Below are 13326 nucleotides of genomic sequence, written 5' to 3'. Positions count from 1 at the left end.
GGTGGAGAAAAGTGTCAGGCGTGATTTGTGGCTGGTCATCATCGGAGTGAATGGATTAAACATAGTATTGAGACCTGCTATGATGTTATGTTTGGTAAGAGAAGTTTGGAGATGAAGTTAGAGAGGCAAAGTTGAGATGACGACCACTGTAATGACTCAAGGCAGAAGTCGAAGAAAGAAGCAGCAACGTAATTTTTTTTTTCTTTTATTCCAGACTCAGATAGACAGAAAGCATCAGACCGTTCAGTGATTTAAAAACACTGAACCTAAAGTTTAAAATTTGTAGCAAAACATAACTACTTTATTAACTTTTTATTGTATTTCTTGCTAATATTCTCATAATTTCAATGTAATAGTTATTACAAATTACTGACTCTAAATATAGAAATATGTTTTCTATCTTTTCTTTCCCTGTTCCTAAATGTATTTACCGACAGGCCACCACAAGATGGCACTGCAGTGCTAAAAAACAGTGTCTGTTTTCAGATTACAATTCACCGAAAAGGTGCTTTTTTTGTAAGAGAATGGAAGTCGTTTTCAGAGCAAATACTAGGTCAAGTACCGCCATTTATGTCAAAGTTTGAACAGTAGACACACACATGCAGCTTTTAGGCTACAGCTATCAGCTGAGGTAGGTCCAATTACTCAGTGAGAAAGCGAATAACTGCATTTGGAACATCCAAGCTTTCATCCTTTATCAACACAATGTCATATGAGTCCAGGTATGATTGTTTCCTCTCCTCCACCTGTGGAAATTAAAAAATAGATAAGTATCAATTCGCTTTAGTGAACATAACTGCGTGCATGCTTTTTGCTTACCTTGTCATTAAGGAAGCCGATCTTGAGGATGTTCTCCATGTCCTGCACTCCATCAGCCATGTTCAGATCCCCTAGAGAGTCTCCTAGTAGTAGCACATTTGTCTGTGTGCGCAGCTCCTGGAAATGTCCGGTGTTGAGCAGCGCACCTTCCCTTTTATTGTAGATGTGAATCAGTTCTCCTTTGAAAGCCTTCAGCACCCCCTGTGCAAACAGATCAAGTCAAATTATTATTTAAATGCCTGAGTGGAGGTCAGGTTATAGTATGTGGTGTGGCTACTCACAGACTCATCAAAGTCCATGTAGTTGGAGATGACCTTGACATTAGGGTGGAAGACCTCAGTCTGGCGTATCACCTCTTCCAGGATGTCTCCTATTCCAGCAGAGAAGATGAGCAGGGGGATGCTGTGCTCATGCAGGTGGTCAAAGAAATCCTTGTAGCCGTCCCTGTTAAAAGACATGAAAAAGAATCCACATTAGCTGCATTACAAAAATGTTTTCAACATTCAAGAACTAAACAGATCTTCGGGGATGCTCATACCTCAGCTTGGCGTCAGAGTCCCTCACCGCCTTGGCTAACCCATCTTTCTTAATTTTCTGATTCACCAGCAGCTCGTGAGCCTTTGTCCACCTGAGATACAGTCGAGTTATTAAATACCCTTCCAACACTGTTAAACACAAGTCATAGCTCTGTGTACACACTCACCACTCCACCATAAGAGGCAGCTTCTCCTCTACTGACAGCGTAGTGTCGATCTCTATGGGGTAGTATTTGTCGAGCAGCCCCTGCAGCTGTAGAGGACATGACAGTGTTATAAAAACTGATCAGCAAATATCACAATTCTTCTAGAGTTGGCAAGTCTCACCACCACTCAGCAGCCATCTGGGCAATGCTTCTGGATAGTTATTTGGGGTGTTATTTTAAACCCCCTGCATGAATGAACAGGGAGCAAGCCTTCAGGTTCAATTCAATTATCACTACATACCTCACTTTTATTATTCATGTGCAAAGTTCTTTTTTGTCCCTGGCTCAGTCCGGAGTGTTGACCAGCTTACTCATGAAACACTAAACAAATGTTGTACTTACTCACCTTTTGGATACAGTAACTTTTATTTGACACAAGAAATACCAGAATGCCTGTATCTAATAATATCCATCATGTATTGGTCAAAAATAACCCTTTTTCCTTTCACGCCACATCCCTTAACTAGCTGTCAGTTTTAAAACCAATATTTCTGAATGCTCTCATCACACTCACAAACGATGAGCTTGCATCATAATTATTAAATATATATAGTTAGGTATAAAATGATGTTGTTAATCACTTAAACTTTGTAAAAGATACCATGAACATGTTATAGATGAGCTTATAAATCAAGAATAAAAATCGATATCTGCATTGATAAATGACATACTAAGGCGGATTAATTTCAGTAGTATTTTTAAGTACTTACTAATACCTTTCTAAAGCTTAACAGTCTGTCATGATTTTAAAGTGTTACCGTTTCTTCTTATTCTGTACTGTAAACCACTTTGTGACTTTTATTGTTGAAAAACACATTTTTAATGTGCAGCATGTTTTCCTGATAATATTTACACAAAACTGATTAACAGGCATAGTCTAGGTTGTGGACTGCATGCTTCCATTTCTCCCACCACACAACAATTTGGGAGAAAACTCCTCATCATACTTTAATATATAATGCTGCTTTGAAGTGGACACTGTACTAAAACATGCAGTGTTAATATAAAAGCACTATAAAAAAAATATTCAATCGTAAACTAGAAGTTTTGCCTACCTTTTTTTTGCAATCACTGGAGATGACATCACTCCTCTCAAGAATATCTGCAAATACACAAAATGACAGTCATGTGTCTTTCAGCCAAAACCTTTTATATGCATGGCGACCTCAAACTACAAACAGCTGACAAATAAAAACATTTTAAAGACCCTGAATTGTGGTCTGTGAAACGTATAAAAATACTGAGTAGGCTCAAATAATTCTAATTTTATATGAAGATAGAAAGAGGGAAAAAAAGCTAATTGAGTTCTACATTTAGATCTACGGGAAATGCACCAGTATATATATGACTTTAGCATAAGCATTTTTTCTATTATTAACCATGAGTCAGTGCCTGATCGAGTCTACTATTACTGACCAAGGACATATGTGGTAGGGATCACAAGACCAACCTACCCTACATCCTGATCCAGACTTACCCTAAACTTCACCTTCAATTTATCCAATATAGGCTTGATTCCGTTCCATTAAAAATCTCATCATCCACTAACTAGGTTAAGTGGCCTGAGGTTTTCAAACCCCTCACTACAAAGATGAATGCACAAAGATGAATGCACAAAGATGAATTCAGTGGTGTAATAAGTGTAGATATGGTGGTATTATCTTTCATTCTCAACATGTGTTCAAATGCATGTGTGGCGTACACACCAAGAGAATTGTACATATCTGAATAAAAAGCTATGGGGGGCTTTTTGCTGGCATGGCTTTTGTCCTCTTATCCTCTTATAATGACAAAAGTTCCACACCCTTTCTCTCTATTGTCTCCCAAGAAGAAGTCATCCATATTGGAAGAGGAATTACAGGCAGAGCTATGGCTTTCACAGTCACAAGATCTCTACCCAGCTGGAGACCTGCTGAAAACTGAGGCAAACAGTTTCTCACCATTTTAATGTTAATACCATGTCGTTAAATGTCCCCTGTAGAGGCTTTTTATTCTCTCCATTCCTTATCACCACTTTGGCTTGGAAGGTGTTAACCTTGATTTTGTCACCTGTCTAGACTCTTTCACATCTGGTCTTTTATCACTATTGTATCTCTAAATACTGGTACCCCCATGGTCATTCACCAGGCTTTTGTGTCTATTCTTCTCCTTATGTAAATAGAGAAACCTCCACTTGTTTCTGTTACCCCCTCTGTTCTGTTCCCTTTCCCTGGAGTTTCCTGCAGAAAAGTCTTTAAGAAAAACAAAACAGTCTCCCCCCTTTTCAAATAAAGATTTCTCTTCTGAATCTCAGACTAAAGCTAAACTTTTCCATTACTTTGTAAACTTTCCCATTTCCAAGTGCTGCTTAGTTTACAAAGTAAACTTTTCCATTGGAAAAGTTTTCCATTGGAAAAGTTTAGCATGCAATGAATAATGTCCATTTGTTGTTTAAGGCTTGATAATTCAGATTTATACCGTTGCTAGATCCTCTTTAAAAAATACAAGAAATCTTGTGTCTCAATATTTTACTTTCTCTTTGTAACCATTTGACTGAAATCCGCAGTTGCCCACAGTTAAGCCAGAGAGGTCCAGTATACAGCATATATATATATATATATATATATATATAAAGACATTATTTCAGTTTGTCATTTAATTTATTTAGTTGATATATGTTTTTAATAGAATTCTCAAGCATTTGTGTTTTCTTGTTTTTATGAAAGGTCATCTAATACATTTGGTAAGCACTGCAAACTGTGTGTCTGAGATCACGTGGGGAATAGAATGGAAAAGATAGAGTAATGCCGATAGTATGTTCATTTGGATTCATCAATCTGAGTCCCAATTAAATGCTAACTTAGTTTGCATTAGTTTGCTTAGAGGAAGTTCCTCATTCGGTCCTGATCACCATTTTACTTTGGAATGTGTGAACCTTGAGCTTGTTACTTGTCTAGAGCCTTTCACCCTTTGTAATTGTTGTCTGAGTCTTTAGATATCCCATGGAGCTGCCTGACAATCTTCAACACCTTTTGTCTCATCTTTTGTTCTTGATATGTAAATGTTGCCCTCCAGTGGTTTTTATTGCACCACCCTTGCTTGGAAACCGTGTGTATAAAGAGCATTCTTTTAGAAGGTTTTGTGTTTGTAAACCCACTGTATGTCAGTGTAGTTCATAAACACACTACCCCTGCAAATGCAGGGTAACAGAACATTCGAGTTATTATATATAGTTTGTTGTACTTTGAGTGTACTCACTATGACAAGTGGGGCATCTTTTCCCATTGTATTCAAATCTTGTAAGGGTCATGTCAAAATCTGAGATCACCTGGATCAAAAACGAGATAAAAATCATGAAAGAAATAATATTCTATTTTCTTACAGGGGTGAATATGTTTATAAGAGGAGTGAGTGATGTGGATACCTGCAGGGTTTTGGAGCCAGCCTTCTGCATGGACTGCAGGATCTCTTGTACCCTGTCACGGTCCTTCATGTGCAGCTTGGAGAACTTTTCAATCTGTGCAGGCAGAATATATGTTGATGAGACAGATGGTGAGGTGAAGTCCAGGTGCTGATTATAGCATGTGTAAAGCTCAGAGTTTGGCTAAATTTAATTGACAGTAGTGCGATAAACACCAGTCCAGCAGGATAGGTGCTAAAATCAGGTTTTTAATCTCCTGACTGGTGAGTATCAAACACGGACAACGCTGCGGGATTAATGCTGACTCTGCAGTTCTCACATGAACAAAAGCATTCAGAGGAGAAAGCAGTAGCATGTTAACACTAAATTCCTTAGCCATAGACTTTCTCTGGCTTTAGCTAGCTGGGAAAAAAAACTAACCAGTATAGAAGTATGCTTGAAGGATTTGTGAAAAAACATACATTTTTAAGCTGTATTTTCAATGAATTAACTCTTTTTAAAATGTGTTTTATTTTAAACAAAACGAAGTATATATAATTGAAATATGTCAAATACTAAATAAATAGATAAGTCGGAAATACACGAGGCAGACAAGAGTCCTTGTATTTGAAATTAAACTTGTGTGTTCATAACTTCCTGTGCACCTGCTTAAGCCCCATACTGTATTATTAGGAGGAGGAGCCAAGGGTAGAATGAGAATTAACAATAAATGAATGAAAAACAAATGACATAAAAAAAGATCATTACAAAAACAAAACAAACAAACATAACGAAACGAAAGTCTTACACTCCTCGCCACATGCCACATCACCAGTGGGGGGTTAGAATGGGTACTCATATTGGTAGTGTTTGGGATTGGTTTTTCACAGTTTGCAGTCATATACTTTAACTCTCATGATCATCCTGTTTGGATTTCAGTCTGATTTTATTCTCTATCCTAAGCTTAGCTGGACTGTGAGACTCTCGACCGACGGTCACAGCGTTGAATGTCTTTGTGTAATATTTCAATTAGCGAGAGTCTGGTATCAAATGCTGAAACGTTATTTTCTATTGATAAGTGGGTATCGCTCACCTTTTGGAAGAAAATCTCGAATGGTGTCAATTCAGAACTGTCCTTTTCTGTCATTTTTGGTGAATCATTACGAGGTCTTTTGGACTTTTGTGTTTGACTGGCAGTTTTACGTTTGGTAGGTTGACGTTTGTTCTTGTTTTTCCTCATGGTGAAAATTCGGTGTAAAAAGACGCCAATGAAGTCTTCCTATTCACCCAGGTCAGTAAATGGTGGAGATTCCAGGATTTTGAAGAGAGACTAGTCTTATAAGTAGATCAGAAGTTTTGTTTAGGTTCTAGCTAGTGTATGCCGCCATGTTCAATCTCACAAAGTCTCACGAGAGTTGCGTTCACAGGTACATCCTCACGAAAAATCCGTTAAGTCTGATTTTTTTTAAAGCCTCCTATCGTGAGCTGTCAGTATACGCTTATTATTTATTCTACACGGCAACAGCAGATCTGTTTCGTCTTGAATTCCTTTGCTATTTTTTGTTTTTCTAACACAACATCACAGCTGTCCGCGATATCGCATTGCCTTTGACAGAAAGAGCATGCGCGTTCTAAGAGGCTACGTTCCCACGCTGCAACGTGAAAGAGCAATGCAGAAGATTCTAATGATGCCTGCTCATAATTTCATCAACGTTAAACTGTTCGGCAAATGAAGGATTTCTGTTTCATATTCAATAGATGAGACATGACTTCTGCAACTGGTCAGTGTTTTACGCACTGCTTCTTTACAGATAAACTACACAATACATTTTAAAAATAATCACGCGTTTATTCTCAGTTTACTATCTTCAGAATAATTTTACTGGTATAGTAATAGAGTAAGTTGTGGCATATACTTTAGCTGCTCCAAGGATAACATCAGAGTCTGAGTTAAAACTATATTCATATTCTAATAAATTATCAGAGAGTTGATGTTAATAGATAAGTGTGAACTGGAGAAAAAGTACAACCTCTGAAAAGAGGGCAGAAAAACAAAGAGTGCCTTAAAGAAGATTTCTGCCAGCTATTTTTGTACAAATGTAACTGAACCTCATGCCAAGTAATAAAGGGATAACATGAATTCAAGGAAATATGAACTGAAATATGAAATATGATTATATCTCAGTTATATTAATCATCCTCCCATTCTCAACTAGAGCATCATGCTCTAAATAATTCATAAATAACATGCCTGTTTGCTTGTTGTTGTTTTGCATTTTTCATCTCTACATCAGTCATATGAAGTAAGCGCTGTTGATGAATACACTATTAAACTGAAATCAGTTTGTTGTGGGTAAAGCCTGTGGTGACGTGAAATAGTCAGTAAATATAAGGAGTAGAAAGTACAAAGGAATTAGAAGAAAATAAAAGTCTAAATGTATTCCATGTCCAGCAGAATTTTAATACTGCTTTACTGTTAACAGCATCACATTCTGCTAAAATCAATTGGTTTCTGTTTTGTGAATAAATTATTTAAGGCATCCTAAATAGAATAAAATGGGAATACACACTACACAAAACACCGACAGTTGCAGAGGTCTTGTCTGATGTATTGAACATGAAACAGGTGACTTACGAGGTGATTTAGTCCAGATGCTGGTGTCACAGGTTAATCTGGTTGGACTGTCACACAGCCCAATCACATCCCCTCCATCTAGTGCAGATAATATAAAGTATATGCTTTAGTTGTAGTGCCGACCATTCTCAAATCAAATGATAGTTTGTGGGGAGAATAATGATGACAATAACGTTTTCCAAACAGTATATGAACAGGCATCGGCGCGGGCACCAGCTAAGCTAGCACGCTTTTTTTATTATCCAAAATAAATTAAAACAGACTGTTGCGTCGTGTTAAAAAATCAAAAGGCAAATAAATGCATTTGTAAAGACGAAATATTTATAGATTTTCCCGGTTGGTCGTTAGTAGCTCCTAAAGAAGTGTACGACACATCTGTTTGACTGTCACCAGCGAATCTGAGACACCACTTAATCTGAAACACCAGTATTGTCGTTACTGTCGAGATTTTTGGTGACTATGAGATTTTTGGTGACTATTTTACGTGGTAAATAGTTAATGTTAATGTTAAACAAGACTGAAATATGAACTTCACTACGTGTTATTAAAATGGTTATAATATTGCGAATTAAATAGCACAGTGACAGAGTTTCAAGGGTGTAACTTCTTTTTGAAACCAAGCAAAAAAAATTACCAGTAATTTAACAGTGTTAGAATATTCATGCTACATGATTGAACAGTTTTCCTTTCATAAATGATATGTGATTTCCCCTCTTAAAATGCCAAAAGAAAAACCAATACTGTAATGTTTCCCACATTTAGCTCTCTGTCAACTAAAATAACTGACTTTTGGACTGTACACAATCCAGTAATGCAATGCAAGCAAATGTCTTACAAAACAACTTTAATTTCAAGAGATGACATTAGCATTTCATACATCCAAGGACACAAAGTGTTGACTATCACATGCAAAGCAAATTACATAGCTTATTTCAGTTAATATTTGCAGTGCCATTTATGTTAGGTCATAAAGTGGAAATGAATATCATTTCTCCGCTCCGTAACCCTATACTGCTATAATTAGCGCTGCTTGAATGGGAATTTCTGAATGTCAGTCACAACACATTCATAAAACAATCCCTTTTGTTTTAAAGTTTTATTCCTTGTTTTTCTCATTTCTACGTCTCTTTGGCGGGTAAAAGGAGTCTTCCGATAGACAGAACTCCAATATACACCAAACTTTTACAAGACATTTAATGTTGGAAACTAATCCACCAGCAATGATAACATTGTTGTTTCCAAGAAGATTAAATCTCACTGACTCCAAGACAGCTAAAACAAAGCCTTTGCAATATACAATCAGCTCGTCTGATATGAAATTAACAAAACAAGTCAAAGTGCAATGGCAACTTTTTAAAGACTTTAGAAGTTAAAGAGTGGCGTTCCACAGAAGCTTTTCCCATTCTTTGCAGAGTGATAACCAAGCCCTACACATCCTCCCACACTCATACACAAAGATTAAATATGTCTTTGTTGAATGAATGGGAATGCACTGGGCAATAGATAACCAAAGTGCAAAAAAAGGAATGATTAAGCTGCTGCTGCTGATTGGTCCTTAATGCAGTTGCAGAGCAGATTGTTTCAATGTTAGCTTACTCAAAGGAATGATTTCATTGCATCTTATCACATATTTTGGGATATTACGGTCCTCTCATCTTTTCACCTCGTCGGAAACTTGGAGAAACATTACTATTGTTACATGAGCAAGAAAAGTCACACAAATATATAACTGTCTACAACTAGTCTACAGGATTTTATGATTAACAACCTCCTCGTGTTAATTCATATTTAGTTTTTGTGCCTGTACAGTAACAAGCAAAGCCGTAGTAACAGAGCAGTTAAGATACAAGGGGTTTGGACCGATTGTCACAGTGTTACAATGGAATGAGAGTTCATTAAGAATGCAGGAATGCAATTATTACTAATGCCACGTTGTCTTCCAGTACAATAAAGGAATGTAAAATATCCATAGAAATGTATACATATACAGCTTTTATACTATTTACGTATAAAGAGATAAACAGCCTCTTTATCAACATAAATGGCTAACAGATATTTAGTTGTTGGCTGCACTATAACACTCTTATTCACATATTTATAATCACATCCCTCCTCACAGACCACCAGCAGGACAGCACACACCTGCCCACATATTTCATGGCTTTCCACAAATGAGCCAATAACACAAACACAGCATGAAAGCTGATGACACACAGTTCAGATTAATGAAATCCAGGACGAGAGCAACAGGACCTGCTTTAGTGAATGACTCAAGGTAGAGGACAATGGTAGCTGCATTGAAATTGGGGTTTGCAGGAAATCTTCGGACAAACTCACAGTGGACAGTTCAACACTCTATCTGCGACTGGAGCTGCCGGCGCAGGGTGAGAGTGCGCCGGTGAAGCTGTTGCATCTGCTGCATGCGATCTCGCTGGCGGGCAAGGTTCTGGGGCATGGGGTACCGCTGGCAGCCGTACAGGAAGCGGTACGGGATGCGGACGTGGCAGGCAGTAGCTCGACAACGAGGCTGAGGCATGGGTGGCAGCAGCATCCATCGCTTCCTCTCGGCGCAGTAACGGTAGGCCTCCTTGCGATACTGCTTGTCTACATCGTCGCTGTTCTTCCAGCCCCCGATGATGAAAACATCCTCATCAAAGTGGCAGATTGCAGCACCCTCAATGCTGGTTACCTCTGGTGGAAGGCTTTCTAGGATCTCATCAGAGATGCGCACACTAATCTTCTGCCTGGCAACCTCATCCCGAACTGTGTAGCTTTTAGGACAGCAGGAGGCTGTGTGGTAGAAGTTAGTGGATGCCACAGCCATCTGGAAGATACAGTAGTTGTCAATAAGAGGCAGGGAGTCAACATCCTGCCACTGGCGACTCTCTGTGTCATAACGAGTGGTCACCGTCTTCAATCCGTCATCATTATCTGTATCGACGGGTGTGCGTGCTGTGACATAAACATAGCGGTCCTCCACACTCACTGCCTTCACGTCTCGCAGGATTTTGGGAGCAGATTCCAGATTGTGCCATTTGTCCTGCTCTGGCTCATACACACTGACATCCTTGAAACCCGGGCTGAAGTTGCCATGGCCACCAATGCTGTATAAGATATCCTTAATGCAAGTCAGGCCAAAGGAGTGCTTGCGTGTGGTCAAGTTGCTCACCTGCTCCCAGGTGTTACGATTAGGGTTGTAACGTTCCACAGTCTTAGCGAAGCCTGGCTCCATAGAACCAGCTACATAGACGTGGGACTCTGTGGCAGCGATGGCGTGGCCATCCAGATGGTTATGGATGTGAGGCAGATTGACCCAACGGTCCTCATAAATAAAGTAGCCCACACATTCGCTAAGGTAGTCGCCTCCCTCCGAAACTCCACCTACTACCATGATAACGTCCATATTTTGACCAAAGCGAGGCTGAAAGGAGGCCATGTGCGAAGACCAGAACTCCATATCAGCCGACTTGAGGTTTTCAAATCTAATAGCATGGCCCTCTACTGCCTCCGACACCAGCCGCAGGCAGGCCTCGTTGGATGCCACCAGTCGTTCATTTTTCACCACTCTGGTCAGGTAGGTGGGCTTGATCTGGGGTAGCCTCAGGAGACGAAACAGCTCTTCAAAATAGCGGCTTCTCTCCTCTGGGTTCTTCTGCACCCACTTCACCACAGCCTCAAAAAGCACTTCCTCAGAATCCACGGTTATCTCTGCATCTGATAGCCAGTCACGCACCAGGTGAAAGGGGAGCGTGTAGAACTCCTCATCCTGGATAACCTTGTGGAAGTTGCGGCGGATCATGTCTGCAGCCCGCAGAGCCAGCTGGTCCAGGGTGTACATGTGAGCCAAGCTGTGGACGGCCACACAGTTGGTCAGACTCAGCTTCTTCTTAAGGAACTCTCCACAGAAATCTTTCAGCTGCAGCAGCAGGAACCTGACAAAGTAAACAAAGGAAATACAGTAAAGATTAGACAATAAAATTTCCTGCCAACTACATAACAGCATTCTGTTTACTCTTCTTTCTGCAAGCAGTGCGCAAAAACAATACTTCTACGGAAGGCCCAATGCATAGCATGCATAGTTAATTCATCTTTCTGAAAGAAAGAAGAAAAGATGCGAAATTAAACTGATCATACCTATCAGCCAGCTCCAGAACTTCATGCACATTGCAGGTACTGACGCGTATTTCTCCCGTATACATATATTGGATAACACTCTCCACCGTCTCGGGGTCCGGCCCCAGCTCTGAGCTCCACTCCTTCATCTCCACCCGTCCGGACAAGGACTCGGAAAACTGTCCCCCCAGCAGTGGGGTGAAGTAGTCGGTGGCCGCAGCCAGGACAGACCTGTGGGCTGAAAACTCACAGCTCTGGAGGCTGCCCATTGCCGCCCCGCTGCTGAAGGCCAGCGTCACGTCGCAGAATAAGCCCTGCTTCCTCTGTTCGTTCTGCCGCCGCGAAAGCTCCGAGCAGTGGGAAGACGAGGTGAATTCCTCGGCCTCTTCCGCGTCTCCGTCTCCAGCAAGCGCACTGGGCGTGCTGGTGCCGCTGCTACCGCTGCTCCTGGTGGAGTCCTCCGGGTTGGGTGCCGCCGCTGCCATTCTACTGCCAGCACTGGAGATGAGCAGTGGTGGGAAATGAAGTAAACTAGCTAAGGAACGGGGGAGACATATAAGCGGAGAACAATGAAGTGCGTTTCGTATTCGTTGCGTCACTTCCGGGGCGAAAAGGGGAGGGTTTACTTTTAAAAAGCCGCTTCAAATCACCCCTTTTTTCAGGTTTTAGTTTAATTTTAGAAGAAAAGACCTTAGTTTAAAATAAAAAAGAGGTTATTTTTATTGTTAGTTTTAGCGTTCTGGTCTGTGCAGCACATGATAGCATTTAACACACAGGACACAATGGATAAATTTTGGCCTTTTTTTAAACATGTACTGTCATACATTAAGTTTAAAGTGTTGTTTTTGCGCGGCTCTTTTTGTAAATAAACAGAGTCACTGACATGCGCACTGAGTAAAAGGCGTTCCTACCTGTCTACACATGGACAGGAAAACATAATTGTTTTCAGTCTGCAGGCTCAGAGCAAGCACGCTGTAAATACACCAAATATGTATGTAATCACTTTAACATCGTTCGTTCGCAGTGGATATGAAAGCCGTTCAATGCATTTATCTGAAACAAAAACGTCCCCGTCTAATAATGTCTCTGTGATTTGAGAATTACATCTAAAGGCGAAACAATTAACTCTCAGCAGGGCAAAGCAAGTAAACTCGCAGTGATTATACAGGACAGTAAGATACCTAATTCACTCAAATGCACCTTGTTATTAAGTCATGATGTAACTGCGTTGGTCTCACGATACGTCGAGACGTTCATAACCCTGTCTACACGTGTGTACCTCAAAACAGCTGGAGTGATTTAAAAAACTTTTTTTTTTCTTTTTTTCGCTTTTGTGTAATATTTTACTAAATAATTGGGAGAATTCAGCCGTTGTCCAGTCAGTGGCTTCCGAATGTCCTAAATTACACGTTTACCTTTGAGGGAAAAGTCCATGTAATGTCACCCAGAACACATTAGTCTCAACAGCTTAAAAACAGAAGGATACTAGGCTTCTTTAAGTTTAGATGTTAAGGTTTTCACAAAAGGTAAAGAAGTCGGGTTCCTTTCTTTTTTAGCTCTTAAGTCTAAAGAAGAAAACGATCCCCATTCCTGGAGGAGATACTAATCCCGTGGGGTTCTGGCGCCCCCTTGTGAATA

At 40.0% G+C, this 13326-nt stretch overlaps 2 protein-coding genes across 2 annotated transcripts; both read right to left on the bottom strand.

Annotated features, from left to right (window-relative positions):
- Positions 1-189: 189 nt before the first annotated feature.
- Positions 190-6556, bottom strand: LOC146672009 (cytosolic 5'-nucleotidase 3-like). Its single transcript, XM_085404460.1, has 9 exons — positions 6034-6556; positions 4965-5057; positions 4799-4868; positions 2617-2663; positions 1523-1608; positions 1358-1447; positions 1101-1263; positions 820-1020; positions 190-746 (listed from the first exon to the last, which is right to left on the bottom strand). Exons 1-9 carry the CDS (start codon positions 6178-6180, stop codon positions 642-644), a joined length of 1002 nt encoding a protein of 333 aa, XP_085260586.1. The 5' UTR covers positions 6181-6556; the 3' UTR covers positions 190-641.
- A 1852-nt stretch (positions 6557-8408) lies between these two features.
- Positions 8409-12275, bottom strand: LOC146672008 (kelch-like protein 11). The gene is made up of 2 exons (XM_085404459.1): positions 11710-12275; positions 8409-11507 (listed from the first exon to the last, which is right to left on the bottom strand). Exons 1-2 carry the CDS (start codon positions 12171-12173, stop codon positions 9923-9925), a joined length of 2049 nt encoding a protein of 682 aa, XP_085260585.1. The 5' UTR covers positions 12174-12275; the 3' UTR covers positions 8409-9922.
- Between the last annotated feature and the right edge of the window lie 1051 nt (positions 12276-13326).

This window comes from Rhamphochromis longiceps, linkage group LG4, assembly GCF_057381845.1.
Source record: "Rhamphochromis longiceps isolate RC_006_pf linkage group LG4, R_longiceps_female_GT1.1, whole genome shotgun sequence".
In the NCBI taxonomy this organism is placed as follows: Eukaryota; Metazoa; Chordata; class Actinopteri; order Cichliformes; family Cichlidae; genus Rhamphochromis; species Rhamphochromis longiceps.
The sequence above is the reverse complement of the archived record's forward strand: the minus strand, read 5'-3'. Positions and strand labels throughout refer to the sequence as shown.